This window comes from Plecotus auritus (genome assembly GCF_963455305.1).
Source record: "Plecotus auritus genome assembly, chromosome: 4".
Classification (NCBI taxonomy): Eukaryota; Metazoa; Chordata; class Mammalia; order Chiroptera; family Vespertilionidae; genus Plecotus; species Plecotus auritus.
In genome coordinates, this window is record NC_137775.1 from 106448728 (window position 1) to 106476470 (window position 27743).

Here is a 27743-nt window from a genome sequence, read left to right on the forward strand (position 1 = left end):
AAGGGGGGTGGAGAGGAGAGAAAAGCATCAATAGGAGACAATTGGTTGTCTCCTGCAGGCACTCCAATGAGGGCCTGGATGAGGGCCTGAGATCCAACCTGCAACCCAGGTACCTGCCCTAGACAGGGAACCAAGCCCCTCCTTAGTGCGCGGGCAGCTCTAACCACCGGGCACACTGACCCGGGGAACCCAGAACATCCAAGGGCATTTTCTCATGAGAAGCTCCTTGCTATCAACCTTACAACCTGTCTTTCAAGTGAAATGCAGTGGACAGTGATGACATGGTGCATGCAGCAAAGCAGACATCCTTTGGGGGGGGGGGGGGGGGCTGAGCCCCAAAATCACCCAGGAGGATGTAAGCCAGGTCTGTGGCTACACTGTGCCCCACCCCCACCCAGGGCTCTCAGGGTGCCTGAACCAGTACACGCTGGGGGGGCAGGGGGGGCGCGGGGCGCAGCTCACAGGGAGGGAAGCCCAAGCCAGTGTACCCTGGGGGTCCGTTCACAGGGACGGGGGGGGGGGGGGAGGTAGGGGGGGCCTGAGCGCACGCTGGGGGTCAGTTCACAGGGATTGGCGGGGCAGGGGGCCCCGGAGCCCGTGCACATTGGGGGACAGCTCACAGGGAGGGTACGTGGGCCTCTCCCAACAGCTCTTTCCCCTTTAAATTCCCTCACCAAAAACATAAAAGAAAAACCTGCCTTACTAAGCCTTATGAGCACTCCACACCCTCACAGCACTCCCAGCTGCAGCTACATTTTAACACCATTGAAATTAACCACCTTGTCATCTGACTTCAAGTCCAGGAAGGAGACATAGGGACAAGGCGCCTGCAGCCACCTGTCCTCTGCATGCAGCGTTCTTCCTTACATTGTTAGTAGGAGGGAGCACAGAATGTACGGGGCGACCTGCTGCTCCCCAGACTGGGGCAGTATTGGAATAAAGGCTCATGGATGACTCAGCCTTACCTCTGCTAAATTGGGCTTTTGTGTCATTTCAAAAGTACTGCACATTTCTTATACCAGCACAAGGACTTGGCCTGGCAGTGTGGCCTGGTGTTTAGAGCATGCCCCTACACCAAAGGGTCATGGGTTCGATTCCTGGACAAGGGCACATACCTGGGTGGCAGGTTCAATTCAATCCTGGCCCCAGTCAGGGCGCATTCGAGAGGCAACCAATAGATGTTCCCTCTCTCACATCTCCCTCCCTCCCTCCCTCAGTCCCAAAAAAAGTAAAGGGAAAAATATCCTTGAGTGAGGACTAACAATAACAAAAAAGCACAAGGACTTTGAAAATTGTGTTATAAATGCACCATATTCCAATGTTCTTGCAAAAAACTGCCCCCTCCCTACAGGCCCCACCCCAGGGGAGAGGCTGGGCGGGCACTTCTGAAACTCTGCACTCCCAGCCCAGCTCTTCAGCTGACAAGGACCTGCCAAGAAATCAACTCACTGCACATGGTGCCTCTCGCAATAGCCTGATCGCTGCCACAGCTGCCACCACACTGTCCGCAAGCCAACCAGCTCGGGCTTCTATGACAGCCTTTTCCAACTGTCCACACTGTCCCACTGGTTACTGAATCTATTTAGCAAGCTGTACTACATCAAGGCAACACGTTAGAAAGAGCCACGCCTAATTCTACATCCCATCTGGAACGTGCTCGCTTGGTATCATTTGAGCCTTTTCCTGTGCAGAACCACAATAAAAACCTGTGACAGTGCCAATGGTTACGATCATCCCAGCATCCTTTTCATCAGAAAACTAAATATACCAGGAAACATCCTGCCCCTTAGCACCAGCTAAATTTAAAAATAAACACGCGATCTGCCATGGCCAGGCCAGAGCACTGAAGTCACCGAGAAAACACGAAAGGAATGTTCCAGCAGCTGTCACACGTGCTCAGCCACTGCACACGGCTCGTTCTTCCCCCAAATGGATCTCAACGCAGTGTGCAGCCCAACTGATAACATGCAAGTGAAAACAAACGTCCAAAAATAAAAAGTCACTTTTCCCAAATATGTGCAATCCTTGGTTGTGGATGATTCTCTGTACTTTGGGGGAAGGAGGGTCAGACCCTGAGTACCACCCACACTGAGATTATTCAGTGTCCAAAAACGTATGCCGGGCCCATCGGATGTGTCCACATACCGAGGGCCGGTCGAGCGCTGCACCCAGGGTCCCGGGAGGGACGCCTTCTCATGGGCCTGTGGTGTCCACGCGCACACAGAACCCAGTGGCACTGACAGCGGGCTCTGCACAGACTGGCAGCCAGAGGACGTAGAGGAAATGAAGCCGGGCAGGTGGTCAGCATGCGCTGCCAGGGACGAACACAGCACAGACCATGATGTGACTTGGACACAGTGATATGAAGACGTAGGCAAGAGACCAATTCTGACATGTCTCACAAGCCAGGGGAGACGGAGCCATTTTAACAGGAGGGCGACCAGACTGTGGACACACGACGTGGTAATGACGACAGAGATGTCAAAGCAGAGTGGTCGAAAGTGAAGGCAGATGCCACGACCACCATGACTATCGCCAACAGCTACTGACAAAGGGATGGAAGCACCAGTTCTCGAAACAACTGGAGAACTATCACCATGAGAGTTACAGGAACAATCTGTCCTGTAACCAAGAGTCAAAGCGGTGCCAGGTCCTGGAGATGGGTGGTGGTGCTAGGGGCAGATCAGGAGGGACATGGAGGATGTAAGCGAAGAACACAGATGAGCCCTGGCCAGGTTGGCTCAGTAGGTAGAGCTCCGGTCCGTGGACTGAGGGTCCCAGGTTCAATTTCTATCAAGGGCACATACCTCAGTTGCAGGCTCAATTCCTGGCCCTGGATGGGGCGTGTGTGGGAGGCAACTAATTCTTGTCTCTCTCACATCAATCTTTCTCTCTCTCCTCTCACTTCCACTCTCTCTAAAAAGGTCAATGGAAAAATATCCTCGAATGAGGATTAAAACAACAAAAGCAGACAGCTGAAATCTTCCTGCCCTGGCCCCTCTGCACCTGCAACGAAGCAGTAAAACCCATGCTAGGGCCACAAAGAGGCAGACCACAGGCTTTCCCACCAGTGCTGTGGCTTAAGGCAAGTGTCACTTTTGTTAAGCACCCAGGACAAAACGCTTAAGCCCTGTCATCGGCATTTGCACCCAGGCCTGTGTGACTCCTTGTTCACGTATGAGCAGAGGACAGCCATGGTCTGCCTATATGCTATGGGCACGCACACAGCCAACGCTTATTGGTGAGAAGGCAGACAGATCCTGGTTGTGAGAGTGACCCAGCATGTCAACTTCCTCCAGCACAGACAGGTACTACTCAGGGTGTTCTAGAAACAGGCCTGGGTGGGGACATCCATCAACAGACTCCTGGAATGAGGAGCGGGCAGGCTCTGACGGGGCTGGGTCCCAGCTCTGTGCCTGCTGCCTCGTCCAAAAATCTGGTGTTACATCTCCACCTGAGGGCCGTTGTGCTAACCAAGGTATCAGTGCCTAGAGCACAGGCCACTGGCCAGCATCTCATCTCCACATGGTGGGAGCAGGGGTGGTTTGAGAAGAGCGCAGAGGCACGCCAGCGTCCACTTTCTCCATCTGCCTGGAGAGGCTGGCACTGGACTCGTCTGAGGCCCCTCAGCTTCGGGCCTTGCTCTGTCTCGACCCCCCAGCAAACCCAGAGGCATCAGTAAAGCCCTGAAACCATGCTGGGGCTGGATTTCACACCCTCTTCCCACAGGGACCTTCCTGTGGCCTCGGGGCCACTCATCCCTACTTAGGAAAACTTGGGGCGTCAGGAGAATTATGGTTCCTTTAGAAGGGGGTGGATCGTTGTAGACCAAGGGAAGAAAAACTCCAGCTCCTGCTGAGCACCCGAGCTGAAGTGCAATTCATATCCGAGCGGCACTGCAACCACAGGACACCTGCTGGCCCGGCTGCCAGCTGCTTCCCTGGAGGTGTCCGGGCCACCCACAGCACAGGGACCAGGACTGTGTCTGAAGCACGACGTCCTCAAGATGGCCTGAGGCTGTACCGTAATTGAAATACATCTTGAAAGAACAGGGTTGCATACCCATAAAATCTGGTTTTTCTAAGACACACAGCTGAATCTGCATACAATTTTCATGACAAGTGTTTCTTCTAAAGTTCTTCAGGCTTCTTTGAAATATTAGCCTGTTAAACATTTTTTTAAAAAACCTCTATAGACTAGACACGTGCCAAGGAATTATTGTAGGTGTTTCAATGAAAGTGACCCAGCAGAGGGGAAACCCTAGTGCGTGCTGGTGGGAATGAGGCTGGCGCAGGCACTGTGAAAAAACACTGTGGTTTCCTCACAAAATTAAAGATGGAACTTGAGCCCTGACCGGTTTGGCTCAGTGAATGGAGCATCGGCCTGCGGACTGAAGGGTCCCGGGTTCGATTCCGGTCAGGGACATGTGCCTTGGATGCAGGCACATCCCCGGTAGGGGGTGTGCAGGAGGCGGCTGATTGATGTTTCTCTCTCATTGATGTTTCTGACTCTCTGTCCCTCTCCCTTCCTCTCTGTAAAAAAATCAATAAAATATATTAAAAAAAAAAAAAAAAGATGGAACTGCCATGTGACACAGTGACCCCACTTCTGGTAATATATCGTAAGAAACCTGAAACACCACTCAGAAAGAATGTATGCACCCCTATGTTCATAGCAGCACAATTTACAATAGCTAAGATCTGGAAACAGCCCAAGTACCCTTCAGCAGATGAGTGGATAAAGCTGTGGTACATTTATGCCATGGAATACTATGCAGCAGTAAAAAAAAAAAAAAAGGATCTCTTGCCCTTTGAGACAGCATAGAGGGACCTGGAGAGCATCATGCTAAGTGAAATAAGCCAGTCAGAGAAAGACAAGTATCACATGATCTCACTCATATGTGGAATCTAACGAACAAAATAAACTGATGAACAAAAAAGAACTTATATATATATATATATGCATAACCAAAGGACAGACAACAGTGTGGTGAAGGCATAGGATGGGGCAAGGGGTAGAAGGAGGGGGACTAAAGGGAGGGGGGAGGGAATTGGGGAACATCTGTAATACTGTCAAAAATAAAATTAAAAAAAAAAAAGTGACCCACCAGGAACAGACTGTCTTCATCATCACTTTAGTCGTCACACATGGTCACTACTGGACACTGGGGAGCCCAACATTGTGTTCATAACCAGAGTGACCACTACTCACCTCACAACATTCCTATGTAATCCTCTTCAAAAATCACAAGTCCAATAAGAAAATCATGATTGTTCCCTACAGGTTTTACACTTGGCATTGCTGCATGCCACACAGGAGGCTGAGGGATTCCTTCAAGCCCAAAGACGACCCAGGACACCACCCCCAGAGTGCTGCTCATAGAACTCCACGTGTAACTAGTGGGAACACACAGCTAACTCACACCTGTGCTGGTAATGTTACACCTGCAGGTGAACAAGGTACACATCTTCCTTTGACATGTTAAGGGCTAGGGTATTCTTTCCCTGGCTTTAAAAATCAGTCATTAACCAATTTATTCACTAAGGGGGAACCTGATAAACTGCTTCCAAAAGAAAATAAAAATCCAGAGACAGGCCAATTACTAAGACATCACTCACATGTCAGGGGGGCAAGGGCACAGTAACTACCCAAATGGTAGGACAGACAGTAGACTCCATGTCTCACGCGAAAGCTCTAACAGGTTTGTGTTTCCCAGAGCAGCAGCCATGTCTACCCAAGGCAGAGACACCAGCAGAAGCAAGTTCATGAAACTGACGCGGCAAAAACTTACGGTTCCTGAGCCCTTCATTCCAAACAACACCATTTCCATGGGCCCAGTTTGCAATGAAAATAAAAAATGCAACTTAGAAATCAACAAAATGGAGACTCTTTTGTAAGTCAAACTCAAAAGCAATTTTTAAAATTCACATTTGTGAGCAAAAGGGCACAAAGAGAAGGAAGAAAAAGCGTTAAAATTAGCTACTGGTTAATAAAGAGGCTTGAAAAATGCAAAGATACTGCTTGGAGAGGGACCACAGAAAACACAAGATGAGCACTTGAAACCCTCCACAGAGGACAAGCGTAAAGCACCCAGAAATCCAACCAGATTGACAGAACCTCCCGGGTCCCCAGCAGGACGCATGTCAGGTTGAAATAGAACTTACTAAACTGATGACAGAGAAAACCTTCACAAACCCGTCCTAACCGGCCATTTTTAAAGACATCAGTACGTAGACCAGGTGCCGAGACCAGGCGACTTGGGGACAGGACAGCTCGAGGCTTCCGAGGCATGCTTACCACCCGGCCCGGCCCTCCTGACACAAGCGAGGTCCTGAGTGAACTCTAGCGAGAAGCAAGCAGGGCATGGGAGGTTCCTTTCCCAAGCAGGAAGCCAAGAGCATGCCCCCCAATAGCAACTACTGCCATCAGCCTCCTGGGAAGCAAGGGAGAAGGTGCCTAGCACTGGTACTACTGACCAGGTAAAAACACAGGGGATGTGGGGAGTGTGCGCCTTTCCAGCTATAAAACCTCTCTCCCTGGTGACATCAACGCGTAGACTGTTTCCAGCCGGAGCTGCATTAAACACTGTCCAAGGACCCAGCCATGTTCCCAAATGGGGCACCATCACAGAGCACTTCTTCACATTTCCCTAAGTCCCTCAGGACCGTGCAGCTGCTCCATCAAATGGCTCATCCCTGCAACCCCCACCCTGAAACATAAAACCCTGAGGTTCAAGCGTTTCCTCGAGTTTCTCACCACAGAGAAACCATCTATCCTACCAGCGTAAGTGAGAAGCAGGCCTTCTGGTGATGCATTTCTGTTAGTGACACCAGGCATTGCAACCCTTTCCAAAGCGGGACAAGCAGACACACCTCCCGTATCCAAGGTGCTCAGGCTAAGACCATGCACACAAGCGTCTTCATTGTTCTTTGAGCTCGGATGCCTCAGAATACTCACATTGAACTTGGCGATGCTGTACTTCTAGTTTCTATATTCTAAAGTACTTCCCCTTGTCTTCCGTAACAAGTCACTCATATTCTTACCGAGTGGATGGAACAGAGCAACTTCCATGGGCTTTCCCATGAAGTCTGTCTAAGGGGGAAAACCCACTAACTCCTATCCTAACAGCTTTCTTCCTGCTTATTTCCAAAACACAGCCAAGTGGGGTGGCTTCCATCCGATCCAAGTCTCACTTAACACCCCTCTGGCTGGGGCCCTAGTGTAGGAAATGGGCCTCTGTGATCCATCTCCATCACAGCAGAGTCAACTTTTAACAGTTGCATTTCCTCAGGGCAAACAGAATGTAGGAGGGAAGAGGGTGTAAGAACAAAGAACTGTGGCCGTGAGCCAGCGTCATGGTGTGGACCCCCACCCCCACCCCCCCCCCAACGCAACTAGACAGGGGTAGGTAGAGGCAACTAGAAAAGTCTCAGCTCTCTTTTTTTTAAATGGCCCAATGGGCCCTAGCCAGTTTGGCTCAGTGGATAGAGCATCGGCTTGCAGACTGAAGGGTCCCAGGTTCGATTCCGGCCAAGGGCACATACCTGGGTTGCGACCTCGATCCCCAGTAGGGGGTGTGCAGGAGGCAGCCGATCAATGATTCTCTGTCATCATTGATGTTTCTCTCTATCCCTCTCCCTTCCTCTCTGAAATCAATAAAAATATATTTGAAAATAAAAATAAGTAAATGGCCCAGGTCGTTGACCTAGGCAACGACTGTTAACCAGAGCACTCAGCCAATGAGGACCCGGAGGAGGGACACTTGCACCCTAGGGATAAATGGGCTGTGATTGCTGCCCCAGGTGAGCCTGTACAACCAGACGGACACACGCTCCCCAGAACCTATTCCAGGTCTCGTTTCGCCATACTTCTGTCTCAAGTCCATTATTTAAATTCAGATAAGTGAGCATTTCTCACACTAGTGAGGTGATCGGGACAGATTTTACAGACTGAAAAACAAAAGCAGCACCTTTGGCCACATTGCATCACTATGTGTCGTTACCGTGCAGTCTTGATGGAGCTGGCGTCAGACCTAACCCAGTAGGCGTGTCACCATATTAAAATGTTCAATAAGTTGCTAATCATTATTTAACATAAACAGGAAATCTGCACACACTGTCCAAATAGCCTGAAGAAAACGAGCACAGGTTTGGTGAAGGTGGCACCCACCTCAGTGCACAGGACGGACAGTCAGGAAGCGACAGAGCCCCAGGCACAGAATCACACAGACACAGGAGGCTGCAGCCCCACTGGGAAAGAATGCACCAAACACATCGCATTTATTTTCTTTTTTTTTTTTTTTTAAGCAAATAACAAAGACCCATTTTACCAGCTTTACTTTTTAAACCTAAGCTTAACATTACACATTTAAACAATTGTCAAAACTTACTAAGTTGCCAGCATTCATGCACAACTAGAAAACATCCTCAATTTATACTAAACCAGAAATGTATTACCATTGATGCATTAGTACCTTCACTACTCAACACTGAAAGACTGAAACTACTCTGGGAGGCGCGTCCTGGCAATGTGAGCTTCACAGCAGGCCACCACTGCTTGGCTCACGCTTAAACACAATGGAAAGCAGGTCCGTGCTGGTGTTAGTGTATGAAGTCACGGCCGCCCTGGATCACGTTTAATAAAAAGCAAAGTGCATACAGAGATTTACAACAATTGCAAAGACCAAAAAGAAAAGGTCCTATCATGTGGTCCCAACAATAACTCAACAGTCTGACAAACAGGCTCCGATGAGCTGTGTATAAATACTTTAGATTAGGGACAGTTACACTGAAAGTCGAGTTCGTCTGAAATCTTCAAAAAAATGTTCCTGTTAGTCCTCAAATGGTGCTTGTTACAGTTAACATCTCTGTTACATGCGTGCGTTGAATTACTTGTTATCCAAGCGTAGCAGCTGCTCCTTACCATTTATCGTCAAGGACTTTAACTGGCCGTCTTCTTCAACTTCTACTCTTTCTTGACCATTCTCGACAATTCTGGAAGATAAAATGCATTTTTAAACTATTTCTTGCAGTAAACGTATGTGTTTGTATACATGCATTTGGAAACCAGGTCTGCCACAGATGCGCATGAAACCACAGACTCTGGGGCTGAGAACCAGCTGAAGCCACCCAGGGCCATCTTTCTGAAAACAGACCGAATCCGACCGACAACACTATACCACTAAGCATGACCTACATGCGGACACCAGGAATCAAAGGTCACGGTTTCAGGGAGCATCTGAGATCTTGCTCCGGGCATATGTTGTCAGATTGGCTAAAAAAACAACAACAGCTTTTACTACTAATGGTGCTTTCGATTTTGTTATCCTAACAGTGCCAGTAAACCGATTACACTATTATTACAGCACTGCACATTAAAAATGGCTCTAGTCCTAGCCGGTTTGGCTCAATGGATAGAGCGTTGGCCTGCGGACTGAAGGGTCCCAGGTTCAATTCCAGCCAAGGGCACATGCATGGCTTGCAGGCTCAATCCCCAGTAGGGGGCGTGCAGGAAGCAGCCAATTAATGATTCTCTCTCATCATTGATGTTTCTATTTTCTCTCTCTCTCTTCCTCTATGAAATCAATAAATATATTTAAAAATAAAAAGATTGTTTTAAAAAAAAAGGCTCTAAATGAAGAGAGCTGTTAATAGGTAACATTAAACAAAATTTAAAAGGAAATGCCCTAAATTCAGATATTAAGATTCTCAGGTGCCCAATTTAACATACACCCTGTACTTCACACTCAGGGGCAGGAGGGTGGCACCCATAAGTCATTACATCTACTTATTAAAAACATGAAATATGCAAGACAACTGTACCTCTTTGTAGTGATTTTTCTTCCATTAACAATTTTGGTAGAAGTAGATACAGACTTGAAGTTGCCCATCCCACTACCACCAAATGACGTGGAAGAGAATGAAGTGAGACCCCCATGGCCTATTGACCCGAAGGAAGTAAATCCTATAAGAAATAAAGGGGAAAAAAAAGATCAGAGACTAGAATGTCCGGCATTTAGTGCAAAAACCCCCAAGTGTCAAAATCCCATAGCAGACCTCTCCTATAAGCAGGGTACTGGCAGGGGCAATGCTGGGGGTCCGGGGACTCCTCTGAATCCAGGGGCAAGACAGCAGGCTCTTTTCACCTCCCCTGCCACCCCCTACTCCTGCTGGGCTGGGCCTTGTTGCATTTCCCCTATTTATGGGGGATCCACTAAGCATTGAGCCTCCTGGAGGGACTAGGATGGCCGTACACTCTGCATCTCACAGAACAAAGTGACCACTGCAGACAGAACGGCAGACCCAATCTGCTCACCTTCCCCTTGCAATGTGACCAAAAGGGACAAAAATCTGAATTATTAGAAACAAATTCTAAAATAATTACCTTAAAAGTATGGCTCTGTAGTTCATGTACAACATTCTCAACCACATGGACATTACACCCCGATGATGGCCACAGATCACCCTGAGACTAGCTTCCTCTTTCATTATAACAAATACCTGCACTCCCTACACACAGGACTCGGCCCTCCAGCTCTATACTGTCTCAACCAACAATGTCCCACAGAAACAGAATGTGAGCCAAATATGTCATTTTAATTTTCATAATGGCCCCACTAAAAAATACAAGGAAATTGGCAAAATTGACTTTAGCACTATTTTATTTAATCCAGAATATCCAAAATATTACCTTATGCAATATAAAAAAGCTGAAATTGTTTGCACTGACTTAATTATTCCATCTTTGAAATCAGTGTCTGTCCCACTTGTAACACGCTTCCGTGTGGACGGGCGAGGCTCAGCAGCTTCACGTGGCTGTGGCCACCAGCCAGGACAGCACAGGTCTATAGGCTGGAGCCACAGGACACTTTGCAAGGCCCCGACTGGTAAAGACTGCACTTCTTTGATGATTTGTACCAGCTGTTTTCCCTCTCCCCAAGACTTGAGCACTATCATAAGCACAATACACGGTACCTGAGGATCTGTTGGAGAAAAGCCCTGGCATAGTGCTCTGTGGGAGAGAGCTCCCCAATCAAAGGAGCCTCTCCTAGCTGCTAGCAGCATGACCCTTGCAGGAGGGACCTTCTGAGTGGTACCATGCAGGCAGCCTGTGTAACAAAAGCACTGCAGGTTCTTACTAGAGCGTTTAAGACAAAAACAAGATCCAAAGACAGCAGGAACTAGGAGAGCGTCCACGGCAAGATTCTCCTTCTTGAGGTAAAACAATCTGTTAGGCCGCCACCCCACCCCTCGAGCTGCTGACCTGCTTTACCGAGCGCTAACGCCACACTGTGCATGTGGCTGGGCACCCACAGCAACCATGGGTTATTACTGCCCTGCCTCGGCCTCCATCCGTGGACTCAGGGCCTCCTTGTACTAAACTGCCAGAAGGTTAGATAAGCAAGGACTTAGTAAAACTAAGTGGGTTATTTCACAATTACCCCAAAACACATTACTCCCTTGTCCAGGAACTTCATTCTTTACTAGTCAGAGTAGAGATGGATTTTCAGCTCTAACGTTCTTGGGTCAGGAGGCAGAGATTTCCACAAGTAAAAACGACTAGGGAATCTACAAGACTGTTCTATCAAAAGGAACACACGTTTCAAACTATTTACCAGTTACCAGAGGTGAAATCTTGGGATTTGATACCTGCATCAAAAGATGGAAACCCTCCGCCGAAAGCCGGGAACCCTGTGAAGGCAGAGAAGAACGAGGTGGTTCCCCGGTTCCTGCTCCCACGCGGACCCCGCCGAGTCCCAAAGAAGTCGTCAAATGGGTCTTCTGGAAACAAACACATGCATTTTGTAAAATTTTGTTCCATGTCCGTGTTTCATGGGAAAGCTGTAATAAGGGAACAGGAAGCCTTGGAAAAGTCACAGCCACAGCTCACCCGGAGCTCCTGTAACACAAGCAGAGTCAGAGGCATCGGGGACAGACCCGGCCTGCCCACCACGCAGCCTTCTGTGAAATGTCAGCAAGGGTCCATTCACTCAGGTCCTTAGGAACTCGAACTCCGTAAAGTCTGGGTTGTCTCCGTTATTCAGAAATAAAAACAAATGTGGGCTATTCAAGCATTCATTTTAACACAAAGGGAGAAGGGGTAATTCTGGGCCTCGGATGTTAAGAACTCCTTTTAAATTTTCTGTAAACTTGACATCTCAAAAATATTTTTTAAAGGGTTAGTCAAGGCAAATCTAAATAAATGTGAATTGCAGACATGACATTTGTGCTCCAATAGGAAACTACTAGACGAATAGGCATTGTCTTGCTAGTGGAGATATCAAAATACTCCTGACCACATGAGTTTAACTCTGATTATCAATGAGTTGCTAAAAAAACACAAATCATAAAAACCTTTTAAAAATTTTTGCTGAAATTAATCAGCAATAAATTTTTTTCAGGTTAAGTGGGAATTCTGTGAGAAACAAAAAGAAAATGAACGGATGGTATCAGGAATCCTACAAAAGCTTGCATAGAAAGAGAAAAGCAATCCATTACAGAGACTACAGAATTAGTCTGGCACACCTGGAACATGGCAGCAGTGACCAAAGTGGGGAAGAGTGACAGGAAATAGTGACATCCCCCCTGCCCTCGCACCAGCACAAGCCCTGGGGCTGCACTGTCCTAAACACACCAAGCAGTAGCACACTGTCTTGTCCTGAAATGGCCCGTTGGTCACTGATAGAAATATTGGTTATGTCTTTAGTTAACAAAGCAACAAAATCCTCATATGCTGTCTGCCCATGGGACATGATACTCCAGCTAAAATCAAGCATGTCAAACTCAAAGGCTAACACGGGCCAAATAAACAAGGTTTAAGTTTATGTGGGCCGCAAAAAAAAAACAAAAAACAAAAACAAAAGCTTCAATTTTCATAGAAAAGTTGGTTTATTTCGATAAACACATGCTGAATACAAAAGGCTGAAATAAATGAGTAATCGTTAACATAAAATAGAACATTTTAACAAAAACTAATATTTTTTCTTGAATATTAACTTACCAGACACTGAATAACTGCACAATAAGCATAAACAAATAAAGCTATTTTTCTTGTTCTCTGAAAGCAAAATCTTTTCTGTTGCGCACACCAAACAAGTCAGTCCAAGATGAATGACGTGGCAATCGATCAGCTGCTAAAACATTCGCTGCTAGTATTAGTGGAGAGAAATGGCGCACCTGCGTGTAAGGCATGTAAGGGAAATGAATGCAACAAGAGTATAGTAATCAGTATTAGCGAAGTTGTAGTTCGTTATTAATAATTACGTATAACAGAATATTGTAAAAATTAAGTTACAAGATTTTTATTAAAACGTTTCTTACATACTGTTATATTGGCTGGGCTGCAAAGAAATTCATTGTGGGCCGTGAGTTTGACATGCTTGAGCTAAATGAAGACTTCGTCACTATAAAATCACATTATTGAGAAACTACTTCAAAAGTTGGGTTACACACAACCACTTCAAAACTACATCTAAAAGACAAAATGGACATCATCCAGAACCACAGGAAGGCTGGCTGAGTGGAAATTCTGTAACTAGAAGGGAAGAGAAAAGCACACTGAGACTCAGAGGAGGTGGGGAAGTAAAGTGCAGAGGTACGGAGGCAGAAAAGGCTGGCAACTGAGTACGCTGCTATCTTTCTCAATCAGGAGGGAGACACAAGCTCCCAACTGCTCTGAACTCCAGTTCTGGGCAAGACTCTGGGGACCCAGACTCATACAGGGAGAAACTGGACTGTCTGGCATCAGGCGGAACTCAAGGGTGGCTTTCTCTTAGAGGTGCTTGCAGCGATTACCATGGGACACTGAGAACTGGGGGGGGCCTCTTAGGGCAGGGCTGAGGACCACCCATGGCTGTTTGCTCCACCCTGTTGATTCCCTGAGACCCCGCCCCACCCAAGCTGTGTGCAGAGGCTTTTGCATATGAATGGCCTGGCTGTTTGCAATCTAAAATTACCTAACAAACTGCAGCTGGGTCAGAGAGCCCCAGAACTTCCAAAAGAAGGCCCAAGGCCCCACAGCAGCTTGCATTGCTTCACAGCTGGGCCTCATCTGGGCACCTCCAAAACCCAAACAAAGAAGAGGAATCTGCAGATCTCTCCATAGCTCCTGCTGGGTGGCTTCAGGCAGAGGCTAAATTAGCACCTCCTTGGAGATCTAAGAGCCAGTGTACCCAGTGGTCAGAGTGGGACCATCCAGATTACAACTCCTCAGATCCATAAGGGACACACTCAAGGGGCAGACTCAGTGAGCACCAAAGCCCCACTGAAGCAAGTCTTGCCCCATAAGGGTGTCTCCAGCACAGAAGTTCTCCCATGGTAGACACAGCTGATCCTCACAGCCAACTGGCCTGGAGGTCAATTCCTCCCAGTGATACCAACAACAATCAAGGCTCAAGTACAACAAGACTGTGCACACAGCCCACAAAGGGGTGCACCAAGGCTGTCCACCTCAGGTAATTGGGGAGGCTAAGCCACTGGGCCCTATAGGACACCTAGCACACAAAGCCACTCTATCAACACACGGAAACAGCAAAAATGCAGAGACAAAGAAAAAGGTCACAAATGACAGAAATGGAGGAAAGCAAAATACTGGATATAGAGTTCAAAACCACGGTTATAAGGTTTTTCAAGAATCTTCTAGAAACCGATAAATTTAGTGAGACCCTCGAGGATATGAAAAAAGACCAACTAGAAATTAAGCATACATTGACTGAAATAAAGAATAATATAGAGAGATCTAACAGCAGACTAGAGGATCTCAAGAATCAAGTCAAAGATTTGAAATACAAAGAAACAAAAAACATCCATCTGGAAAAGCAAAAAGAAAAAATCCAAAAATATGAAGATAGTGTAAGGAGCCTCTGGGACAACTTCAAGAGTACCAACATCCAAATTATGGGGGTGCCAGAAGAAGAGAGAGACCAAGATACTGAAAACCTATTTGAAGAAATAATGACAGAGAACTTCCCCCATCTGGTGAAAGAAATAGACTTACAAGTCCTGGAAGCGCAGAGAACCCCAAGTAAGCGGAATCCAAAGAGGACCACACCAAGTTACATCATAATTAAAATGCCAAGAGCAAAAGACAGAGAGAGAATATTAAAAGCAGCAAGAGAAAAACAGTTAGTTACCTACAAGGGAGCACCCATAGGATTGTCAGCTGATTTCTCCACAGAAATTATCCAGGCCAGAAGGGAGTGGCAAGAAATATTCAAAGTGATGAATAGCAAGAACCTACAACCAAGATTACTCTACCCAGCAAAGCTATCATTCAGAATTGAAGGTCAGATAAAGAGCTTCACAGACAAGAAAAAGCTAAAGGAGTTCATCATCGCCAAACCAGTATTATATGAAATGCTGCAAGGTATTCTTTAAGAAGAGGAAGAATTCTTTAAGAAGAGGAAGAAGAAAAAGGTGAAGATAAAAAGTATGAACAACAAATACGTATCAACAAGTGAATTTAAAAATCAAGTGAATAAAAAATCTGATGAACAGAATAAACTGGTGAATATAATAGAATCAGGGGCATAGAAAGGGAGTGGACTGACAAGTCTCAGGGGGGAAGGGGTGTGGGGGGTGCGGGAAGAGACTGGACAAAAATCATAACACCTATGAATGAGGACAGTGGGGGCGGGGGGATTAAGGGCAGAGGGTGGGGTGGGAACCGGTGGAGGGGAGCTATGGGAGGAAAAAAGAGAAACTACGGTAATAATCTGAACAATAAAGATTTATTTAAAATAAATAAATAAATAAATAAGTTGGTGCCAAAACCGGTTTGGCTCAGTGGATAGAGCGTCAGCCTGCGGACTGAAAGGTCCCAGGTTCGATTCCGGTCAAGGGCATGTAACTTGGTTGCGGGCACATCCCCAGTAGGAGGTGTGCAAGAGGCAGCTGATCGATGTTTCTCTCTCATCGATGTTTCTGACTATCTATCCCTCTTCCTTCCTCTCTGTAAAAAAAAAATCAATCAATCAATCAATCAATCAATCAATAAATAAGTTGGGTTACAAGTATGTTAGGAGAGTAAAGTCAGTGGCTTTTCAGTGACATTTTCTTGTGCAGGACTCAGCCGATCCATGTTTCTCATCACTGATGTTTCTATCTCTCTCCCTCTCCCTCTCTAAAGTCATTAAAAAAACACACACACAAACACACAGCTCATCTCAAACACAGAGATAACTCACTGCACTAAGAGTGCAAAACATAATTTATAGTGAAAGTTGAAAACCTAATTTTCAAATAAGGAAGGAGATAAAGAAATGGGGTATGTTAAACACAGATTTTTACATGGGCATAGCGTTTAAGCTTTAGTAAAAGGCAGAAGAGAACATAAATGGACACATCACAGTTTTAGTATCTGAAAAATGTTAGCAATGCTTTCAACTGGGAGTAAGACAAAGGCCATTCCTTCCCGCCTCCTTTCTACTCATTCCTATGTTCCTAACTCTTACATGGAATACACATCTTATGTTATTTTTAAGGTTAAAAAGGATAATAAATTTGAACAGACACGTGAAAATGACCAAATGTGCTGCCACATCCTTTCCTCCCCCACTGTGTGCAAGACGCCCCGCCCCGTCCACCAGGGCAAGGGTAGCTTGTTGGAGGAGGAAGCAGCTCCCACACCAGCTGCACTCATGGGACCAACACAGAAACGAGGAGTCACTGCCATGAGCATCTCCCACTCCTGAGTTTGTCAAGAATGTAGTTTGTGCAAACTTATCAGTAAGTAAGCAGCAAGCATCTTTGTTTCCCTGCCTATCCCGGTATGGTGTAAGGCACAATACAGACCTGGTATCATACTGCCACTGACAGGGAACCAAGGGCCACCTCCTACTGGGGGAAGGTCAGTGCACTCTGGGTGTCTGCGGGACAGATGGCCTTGCCAGTGTCTTTACATGGTGGTGAGTGTAGTTTAAGGAGATGGTGAGCATGGATGCCGAACTGACAGGTGGACTTCACGGCAAGTGGAGGGTGTTTGGGATGAAATTAGCATTTAGGTCAGTAGACTGATCAGAGCAGACCGCCCTCCCCAATGTGGGTGGGCTCACCCCATCAGCTGAAGGACTGATTAGAGCCAAAGGCTGACCCCGAGTCTCCTGCCTGCAGGCTTCCTAACTGCAACCTAGCTCTCCAGCCTGGTGGTCTCTGGATTGAGCTGGAACCTCAGCTCTGCAGGACCCAACCTTGTCTCCAGAGTCATGTGAGTCAACTGCTTACACTAAATGTCTTCAGAGACAGAGACCGAAATGGAGATATAGACACAGACCCTTTGTTCTCTCTGGAGAACCCTGATACAGAGTCTAGGGGGAGAAAGTATTCTTGATCATTTTACAAGTTTCCTTAGTAATGATATTATTCTGGGATCCACGATATTAGCAAAGTGTGGTAATTCCCCCCCTTTATCTGAGGTTTCGCTCTCCATGGTTTCAGTTTCCTGCAATCAAAGAAATTCCCGAAATAAACAATTATTAAGTTTTAAATCACACACCATTCAGAGAAACATAATGAAATGCTGCTCTGTCCCACTCGGGACACGGATCACCCCTTGGGCCAGCATGTCCACACTGTTCCTACATACACTGGACATTCTACGAGAGACCATTCACAATACGTGTATTACAGTGTATCATTACAACTGTTCTTCGTTATTATCTTCTTACTGTTCCTAATTTATAAATGAAGCCTTACAGATAGGATGTGCATGTATAAAACAAAAGCATAGTCCATACAGGATTTGGCGCTGTCTGTGTTCAGGCATCCAGGGGGGTTTTGGAATGCATCCCCTGCAAATAAAGGAGGATGGCTGTACTAAACTGACAGTCTAAGGCAAACTTCTGACAAAAACTAGACTAGCTGAATGGTATGAAAAAACTAGGCATAAAAGACAAATGTTGAGAAACCAAGATGGCGGCATAGGTAAACACCTAAACTGCTGCCTCGCACAACAATTTCAAAACTACAACTAAAAGACAGAACGGACACCATCCAGAACCACAGGAAAGCAGGCTGAGTGAAAATTCTACAACTAGAAGGAAAGAGGAAAGCTCACAGAGAATTGGAGGTACGGCAAAGGGGCTTTGTGCGCGCAGAGAGGAAGGGCGGCTGAGAGCCTGGCTGACTTTCTCTGGCGGAAGGGGGAAGGAAGCTTCCGACCGCACTGAACCCCAGTTCTGACAGCACTGAACCCCAGTTCCGGGCGAACCCCTGGGGACCCACGCTCTTACGGGGGGAGTCTGGACTCTCGGGCGGAGACTCCGGAGCCGGGGAAGGCGGAGGACTGAAAGTACCCGCGCGCGCGCGCGCCAGTGAGCACAAAGGCTGCGGAAGTTGCCACAGGCTTTCCCTAGTGAAAGGGAGTCAGAGGCTCCTGACGGCACTGAGCCCCAGTTCTGACTGCAGTGAACCCCAGTTCCAGGCGAGCCCCTGGGGACCCACACTCTTGTGGGGGGAGTCTGGACTCTCGGGCGGAGACTCGGGAGCCGGGGAAGGCGAAGGACTGAAAGTGCCCGCGCGCGCGCGCGCCAGTGAGCACAAAGGCTGCGGAAGTTGCCACAGGCTTTCCCTAGTGGAAGGGAGTCAGAGGATTCTGACTGCACTGAGCCTCAGTTCTGACTGCAGTGAACCCCAGTTCCAGGCGAGCCCCTGGGGACCCACGCTCTTGTGGGGGAGTCTGGACTCTCGGGTGGAGACTCGAGCTGGGGAAGGCGGAGGACTGAAAGCGCACATGCGCGCAAGGGCAAGGCTGACAGGAAGCCAAAACTGAGACTCCACCCCATCCAAGCTGAGCACAGAGGCTATTGCAATTTGGCAAGTCTAATCCTATAAGGCTGTCTCCAGCACCGAACTTCTCCCAGCATAGACACAGCTGATCCTTACAGCCAACTGGCCCGGAGGTCAATTCTTCCCAGTGATACCAACAACAATAAAGACTTAATTACGCCCTAACCGGTTTGGCTCAGTGGATAGAGCGTCGGCCTGCGGACTGAGAGGTCCCAGGTTCGATTCCGGTCAAGGGCATGTACCTTGGTTGCGGGCACATCCCAGTAGGAGGTGTGCAGGAGGCAGCTGATCGATGTTTCTCTCTCATCGATGTTTCTAACTCTCTCTCCCTCTCCCTTCCTCTCTGTAAAAAACCAATAAAATATATTTAAAAAAAAAAAAAAAAAAAAAAAAAGACTTAATTACAACAAGGCTGTACACACAGTCCACAAAGGGGTGCACCAAGAGTGTCCACCTCAGGTTAACTGGGGAAGCAGACCCACTGGGCCATATTGGAAACCTAGCACAAATATCTACCTTACCAACTCAGGGAATCAGTGAAAATGCGGGGTCAAAGAATCAGATCACAAACAAAAGAAATGGAGGAAAACAAACGACTGGATATCGAATTCAAAACCACGGTTATAAGACTTTTTAAGAATATCCTAGAAAAGGCCGATAAATATAACGAGACCCTCGAAGTTATGAAAAAGGACCAACTAGAAATTAAACATACACTGACTGAAATAAAAAATATTATACAGAGACCCAGAAACAGAATAGAGGAACCCAAGAATCAAGTCAAAGAATTGAAATACAAAGAAGCAAAAAACACTCAACCAAAAAAGCAAAAAGCAAAAAAAAAAATCCATAAAGTTGAAGATAATGTAAGAAGACTCTGGGACAACTTCAAGCGTACCAACATCAGAATTATGGGGGTGCCAGAAGAAGAGAGAGAGCAAGATACTGAAAACCTATTTGAAGAAATAATGAGCGAAAACTTCCCCCACCTGGTGAAAGAAATAGACTTACAAGTCCATGAAGCCCACAGAACCCCAAACAAAAGGAATCCAAAGAGGACCACACCAAGACACATCATAATTAAAATGCCAAGAGCAAAAGACAAAGAGAGAATATTAAAAGCAGCAAGAGAAAAACAGTTAATTACCTACAAGGGAGCACCCATACGACTGTCAGCTGACTTCTCAACAGAAACTATGCAGGCCAGACGGGAGTGGCAAGAAATTTTCAATGTCATGAATAGCAAGAACCTACAACCAAGATTACTCTACCCAGCAAAGCTATCATTCAGAATTGAAGGGCAGATAAAGAGCTTCACAGATAAGAAAAAGCTGAAGGAGTTCATCACCACCAAACCAGTATTATATGAAATGCTGAAAGGTATTCTTAAAGAAGAGGAAGAAGAAAAAAGTAAAGAGAAAAATTATGAACAACAAATACATATCTATCAAGAAGCGAACCTAAAAATCAAGTGAATTAAAAACCTGAGGAACAGAATAATCTGGTGAATATAATAGAATCAGGGGCATAGAAAGGGAGTGGACTGATAATTCTCAGGGGGAAAGGGGTATGGGGGGTTCATGAAGAGAATTGACAAAAATCATACACCTATGGATGAGGACAGTGGGGGGGAGGTAAGGGCAGAAGGTGGGGTGGGAAATGGGTGGAGGGAAGCTATGGGGGGAAAAAGGAGAAATAATTGTAATAATCTGAATAAAGATTTATTTAAAAAAAAAAAAGACAAATGTTTACATAAACACATACACACAAAAATCCTTAAAAAAAAAAAAAAAAAAAACACCTGAGTGAAAGATGTTTCAACCCATACATACATTTTCTGAAGTTTTACCACAATTCAGTATTGTGAGCGGAAGAGAAACCAACTCCTATCGAGTGCTCTAACCCACACCAAGTACGAGCACCACCGCCCTCAGCAGACAAGCCTGCAGGCGTGGCTTCAGGCCATGTGGCCCACACTAGTAACGCCCAGCACACAGAACACTGGCACAAAGGACAACAAAACAAAATCAAACAGGAAAGCATTCCATCTATTCTCCAGTCTCAAAGCTGAGCTACACAGTAACCCTCAGAAAAGGCAAACACCTGAAATTCTAGACTTCCACGAGATCTCCCAGCTAACCCCAGCAAAACCCACTAACCCCAGTAACACCAGCTAAAAGTACAACTCATTTTTAAAGTGTCATTTCTTACATATTCAGAAGCAAAGAACCTATCTGGAAGAAATATAAAACAAACAGAAATGGGAGCAAATCCAGAATGCAGCCATTAAATTGGAGGCCCAGGTGAGTGGGGGTGGGGACTGCCTAGCGCTCAGCAGCAGGCTCAGTATCCCCCAAACAAATAGTAAACCCACTTCCACTCCCTTTAGCTCCTGTTACAAAGTAGAGATTCTGGTTACACCCTAGATCTGGCTGCAACACTGTATTTTTCAAGATTTGCAAAAATCTATACAAGGAACCAAGATGCAAGTGCTGGACCCAATGAGCTCCATGAACTTGACTCCCACAGAAATGACCTCCTCACAGAAGGAAAACCATGTATCTCACCTTGTGGGTGCCCTTTCTGTCCCCTCCTCCTACCCTCATGTCTACCTTCACCCTGTACCTGAGTCTAGGACACCTGCACCACCTTCCAGAAGGAAGTTGCTCCCTTGACCAGAGGGACCAAAACTCTACAAGACATGCGCAAAGCCTACGAGGTACTCAGGAAAATTGTGGCCCCAGGGTCACCTGCAAACTACAGAGAATGAGGACCAGCCCTAGACAAGTGCTGGCTCCCCCCGGGGAAACCAAACAGCAGAAGGCAGAGGGCTGGGCTGGCCAGGGACTCAGACGTGCTTGCTACGCTCTGGGGTGGCTGCTACTGCTGGTTCCGTGGTCCAGGAGGAACGAGCCTATTCTCAGGATGAATGACCTTTCCCCCAAAAAAATCCCTCTCCCTATTTGGGGGAGAGGGGTAGTGTCAGGGGAGCAAATGGCTGGGAAACATTAGTACACACTGGCAACAACTGAAAAGCAACTGAACATCATCCACACAGCATCCACCCACATTTGCCAGCATAATCTTAAGTGAAAATTAACTATTTTCAAACGCAGCTCCACATCCTTACATGTGCAACCCTGTTTCCTAGGCGTACCCCCACCCCACAGGTGAGAGAAACAGGTGAGGGCAGCTGCTCCCCCTCAGTGCTCCTCACTCATGACCATGGGCTTGGCAAGAAATTATTTCATTTTAACGCTTCTCCTTGGCCTGTGTCGCGCTGCCATCCTCCACACGTGTCTCTCAGGCAGGACCACGCAGGTATAGGTCACTCCTGGGCTTCCTTCCCCACACTGTGCCCATGTGGCACTGCCTTGGCTCCCAATTTCTCTCAGCAGGTCTAACTTGAAGCATTCCCCTCCCTCTCCTTTTCAATCACTGCTTCTGAGTTGAGCACTGTCAGGAAGACAAATTCTAGTCTGAACTCCTGACCCCAGAACCGGTAAGGTCACCTCAGTTGAAAAGGTCACCTCACTTGGAAAGGTCATCAGGGTGGGCCCTAACCCTTGTCACTAGCAGCCTTATTCAAATGAGCCATCTGTAGAGACGAACCTGCAGAGAGGGAACATGATGCAGGCACCTACATGCCGAGGACCCTGAGGCCACCAGACACTACAGAGGCCTGGCGGGGACTCACCCTCACAGCCACCCCTTGGGCCAACCTTGGGTTCCCAGCCCCCAGGCACTGTGGCTCTGGCCCTGGGGTCCTGGCACCAGAAAAGACCCACGTACAACAGCTGCTCCCAGACCCCCACTAGCCCCGTCTCAGTTGTCACCACACCAGCGCCGAGGTGTCTGACCAAGGACCCAAGGATGCGCTTCAACCACACAGCAGTAGCAGAAACTCTTTATTCCAGGTACACTTTCCAGGGCCGGCCCTCTGTGAGCCGGCCGTCCCATCCCGGGGTCGCCAGCAGCACCTCAAGCTCGGGACCGCTGTCCTCACTCAACAGCTCCTCGCAGTCCTCGCTGAGCTCCTCCTCGTCCCGGGGGCTGGCCTCATCCTCCTCGCTGGATAGGAACTCCAGCTCCTCACTAGGGAGCTCGGCCTGGCCCCAACTACAGCCCTCGCTCAGCTCATCTTCACTGACGCCCTCGAGCTCCTCACTGGAGATCACCTCCAGTGTGTCACTGTCCCCCTGGCTCGGGGTGTGCTCCGCTGGCTGGTCCCCGCCAGGCTGCTCCAGCTCCTCCCTGGGCTCCAGCTCCTCACTGTCCACCTCCTCGAACCCTGGAGAGCAAAGTGACGCTCACTGCACCACCCGGGCACCGGGCTCAGCGACACAATTAACTTCCTCCAAAGGCTAAGTTCCCAGGCCTACAGGCCGTATTACCCTCCACTAGCCTTTTCACTCACTAGGGCTCATCACAAAGACAGATGCCAGGATGAAGGGAAATATGCTGATATGAATAGGCTCTGGAAACAGTTTTGGATTTTCAAGTTTGGCCTTGGCTTTCCGACATGAGAATGCAAGTAAATGAATGTCAGGCTACACCCTGACAGGTCTCCCAGACAGTGAGTCCTGCCATGACTTCTCTGTGAGAGCCTCAGTTTACTGACTGCCCTGTAAAAATAAATGAAGATGGTCCCTAATCAAGTGCTCCTCCTTGGGCCAATTAACACTCTGGTAGAGCTGTCTCTGTGACAATGCCTGGGGAGAGCTGCAAGTCGGCGCCTCAGAAGTCAGGCTGCACCGTGCGTCCGTGCTTGTTTGAGTCCACCTCCACCTCTTTTTTCCCGGGAGGACGCCTGCCCTCCAGGAGGGTTCAATGTCAGCAGGACCAGGCCCAAGCCCTCCCCGTCAGTGAACATCCTTGCAGCTTGGTTCTCAGGCACAGAGCTGTTTACAGCCTGTCCAACACTCTTCACCCTCCATTCTACCTGGGAAGTCTAAGTCGCACCTGAGGCCTGCTAACTGACAAATAACTTCAGCTCAGAATGCCTTGTGATAGATCTTGAACTACTATTTTGGAAGCCAGAACAGGAGAGAAAAACAGTCATGTGAAAATTGAAACAAAAAGATAATGTGCTGCTATAAATGGGCATTACAACAGGGCTGAGTCCCCGGGAGGCGGGTGCTGATAACCATCCATGGCCGCGCTGCCCGCCGCACGTACCGCCAGCAGGCCGCAACGTCACTCCAAACATGCAGCAGCCGTGCAGCAGCTCCTCCTGTGGGTAAATCCTGACCGCCTGAAAGTGGAAGTCCCCTAGGACACCTATAAAAATGGATTGAAGAGGTGTCACTGCCACCCCACGCATGGGGAACCGCAGTCCTGGCGTTAGCACATGGAGTCCAGAATGGCAATGGGACCGGCTACCTCCTAAACTGGGCTCTGAGGCCAACAGAAGAAATTGCCACCAAAATGTGCCCTGTGTCCACAAGCTATAACCCGTCTGAATGAAAAACACAGGCACAGGAAAGTTTCTTTATATACACAAATCTCATAGTTTGGAGGATGTAAGTTAGGAGATTAAAACAGCTTATGGTGGGTAAAAGGGCATGTTATTTATTTACATGTAATTATCATCTCTCTATCTCCTTTCCCCTAGAAAGACCTCAGGGAAAATCACGTCAATGAGGAAGCTTGGACTGGCCTGTCCAACATTTTCCCGAGAACCCAATCTGCTCACACTTCATTACCTCGGGCCTCCTCCCTTTCACTCTTTTCTTTAAAAAATCATGAGACATAAAAAATAAAATAAAGCCCTAACCGGTTTGGCTCAGTGGATAGAGCGTCAGCCTGCGGACTGAAGGGTCCCAGGTTCGATTCCGGTCAAGGGCATGTACCTGGGTTGCGGGCACATCCCCAGTAGGGGGCGTGCAGGAGGCAGCTGATCGATGTCTCTCTCTCATCGATGTTTCTAACTTTCTATCCCTCTCTCTTCCTCTCTGTAAAAAATCAATAAAATATAAAAAAATTAAAAATAAAAAAAATAAAATAAAATCACAAGACACAAATCGTGCTGAAGAAGTCCCAGGCTTACAGGGTCCTTCCTTCTGGGCTGTATCCACCTGGTGTACCTGGTGCACCCAAGCCCAAGGACGCAAAAGGGCAGGCCCAGCCCTAACACAGGATGACACTCCCTGCTCCCCCAAAACACACCTGCTAAGGTTTGTACTGACACACAGAGGGAAATTTCAGAAGGGACAGATAATTACATTCACCTACAGCAGGGGTGGGGAACATCAGGCCCACAGGACACATAAAATCCGCCAAATCATTTGGTGTGGCCCTGCCAAGGCATTAGGGGTGAGTTGATTAAATATTTGACAAAACAGAGCAGGCTATTTATTTGTAACGTATGGCCTGAGAATGATGTTATAAATATTAATGGCCCTGGGCAGAAACAAGGTTCTCCACCCCTGGCTCACAGGGAGGCAGTCCAAGCCACATTTGACAGTTAAGGCAGCAGTAACTACAGCAAGACTTCAAAAGAATCACACAGTGGGCCCCCACCTCCGAATATTCCTCTGCTTTGCTTTCACTGTTCCATTTGTCAATTAAAAGGCTCTTAAGTAAACATTTATACAGATATCACGTAAGCTACTTTCTTACAGCCAGGCCACATCACAGCAGAACAAGGAAGTCTCTGAATCCCCATCGGCCCTGAGCACAAGGAAGCCCACACCACCGAGAAGGCCCAGCACCTACCGGCCTCAGTAGCGAGTTGCTCCTCCTCAAGCAGAGAGGGCAGGGGCTGTTTGATCCCATCAAAACCAGGCTCCAGAAGAATGGGGTTCACACAGGATGTGCTTCCCCCTCAATGAGCCAAAAGAAGAAAATGAGTGGAGGAACTGTGCCCCGTCTCCCCGGTCACCTAGCACAGGCGCTCCACCGCACTAACGAGTGTCCCAGCACCGCCCGGGTCTCATACACTCCTGGACACGGAGGTGACGGGACAAGCCACCCTCCAGCTCTGAAACAGCGGGAATAGCTCAGCTCCTCTAGAAACACCATCCTCTGGACCAAGGTCGCTGTGCAGCCGACTCACCACAACACACCCCACACACTGCACTGAGAACACAAGCCAGCAGAGATCCAAGGTCCTCCACACTGAGCGCTGTGACTCGGGCTTCCATCAGAACAACACTCAGAGTTCAGCTCCCACGGAACAGGAGAGCATTTCCAAGCCCGGGCACCTGGGCACCTGTCTAATTCTGGCGGCAAAACGAAGTTAATTATAAAAGAATACATAAAAACCTTCATTATGTTAATGTGTAAGGTAAAAATTCAGAAAAGTCCCCGAGAAGAGGAAAGAGACCATTAGAATTCCTAAATGACAAGTCAGATGACAAGATACAACAGTGTTAAACAGAAAAGGCACCACCAGTCCTCCTGTGAGTCATGGTGACACCAAGTAGACAGCAACCCTGACAATGAACTTACCAAAGAAGTCGAATGAAAACGGGTCCCTTCCACCAAAAAATTCCCTGAACACATCATCTGGGTTCCGGAATGTGAAGCCGAACTCGAACGGGTTGTCGAAGTGACTTCCACCTGTACAAGCACAGCACACTTGCTTATCAGTTCTTGTACAGGGCAATCACTTGTCCACAGAACATTATCAAATTTCAAGACCTTAAAAAGTATTCCATAAACCTGAGGCTCTAACATTCAAAACCATAGCCCCGCCCTGACTCAGGTGACATGTGTTTGGACTTCAGCGTTCCAGAAGGTCACATCAGCAATGTGGCTCCCCTTCCTTCCCCACCATCTCTCAATGTGTCATCAGCACATCCTCTCTCACCAGGTTTATTTTTTGTTAGGGAACTTCATGTAAACCAAGTGTGTCCACATTTACTCTCAACCTTTCTAGGGTTGGTTTAGAGCAGGGGTGGGCAAACTTTTTGACTCGAGGGCCACAATGGGTTCTTAAACTGGACCAGAGGGCCGGAACAAAAGCATGGATGGAGTGTTTGTGTGAACTAACATAAATTCAAAGTAAAGGAGCAAAGGGGAGAGCAAGAGAACCCTCCGCTCTTTCCGCTCCGCAGGCCGGATAGAACAGCCGAACGGGCCGGATCCGGCCCGCGGGCCGTAGTTTGCCCACGGCTGGTTTAGAGCCTCAATTCCAAATGTATACCACAGACGATTACAGAAACTTTTCATCAAAAATACACCTGTCTAGCGCTGGCCAGATGGCTCTGTCAGCTGGAGCATTCTCCCATACACCAAAAGATGACAAGCTGATTCCGTCAGGGCGCGTGCCCAGGTTCTGGGTTCGATCCCTGGTTGTAGCGTGTAAAAGAGGCAACCAATCGATGTTCTTCTTTCTCTCAGGTGAGAATAAAAAAAACAAAAATACACCTGTCCAGCCTTACCACCAGAGCTAGTGATTTTAGTTTTTCAGTAGATCTATTTTTAATCCCCAAGGATATTTTGACATAAAGCAGGTGATGATGTGGGTGTACAAACTCACAATATAATATTTCATGTGTAGTCTAACAAAAGCCTCCTAATGGGCTATATAAACGCTGTCAATATGTCCTTCCATTCCACTCAGCCCAGGGGGCTTCATCTGTACTTATTGAAACCTGACTCTGTCCCAGCGAGCTAACAAATTCCAAAACCTTTTGTTGCCAGAAAGAAAAATCAACATTTACATACCTCCACCTCCACCTCCACCATTTAATCCTTCTTTGCCATATCTGTCATAGATGTCCCGTTTTTTAGCTGTAAATTTAAAAAGAAAAGTCAATAAAACCAAGTTCCCATCCCATCCAAGTCCAATAGATAAAAGTTTTCCAAGTTACAAGTCAAAAACAACACAGTTCTGAGTTCACTATTAGTGATAAGGAATTGGGACCAGCTTACTTTAAATGACAAGGAGGGTACAGGGAAAATCTAAGTACAGCTCTCTCTCCATATTCAAATAACTAATAATTATGAAGTTTA

The 27743-nt window shown here is 47.4% G+C and overlaps 1 protein-coding gene across 12 annotated transcripts in view; it reads right to left on the reverse strand.

Moving 5' to 3' along the window:
* Positions 1 to 27743, reverse strand: part of DNAJB6 (DnaJ heat shock protein family (Hsp40) member B6) — a 75016-nt gene that overhangs the window by 25520 nt on the left and 21753 nt on the right. For 8 of the 12 annotated variants that reach the window (XM_080665359.1, XM_080665363.1, XM_080665361.1 and 5 more), the window contains exons 4-8: positions 27456 to 27521; positions 26235 to 26345; positions 11649 to 11780; positions 9822 to 9963; positions 8923 to 8993 (exon numbers count right to left, since the gene is read on the reverse strand). In XM_080665359.1, the coding sequence (XP_080521485.1) occupies positions 8923 to 8993; positions 9822 to 9963; positions 11649 to 11780; positions 26235 to 26345; positions 27456 to 27521 (522 nt within the window). Of the gene's footprint in view, positions 1 to 8255; positions 8994 to 9821; positions 9964 to 11648; positions 11781 to 26234; positions 26346 to 27455; positions 27522 to 27743 lie in introns of those variants that run through there. The other 4 variants (XM_080665364.1, XM_080665354.1, XM_080665355.1 and 1 more) reach the window with 2 other exon arrangements.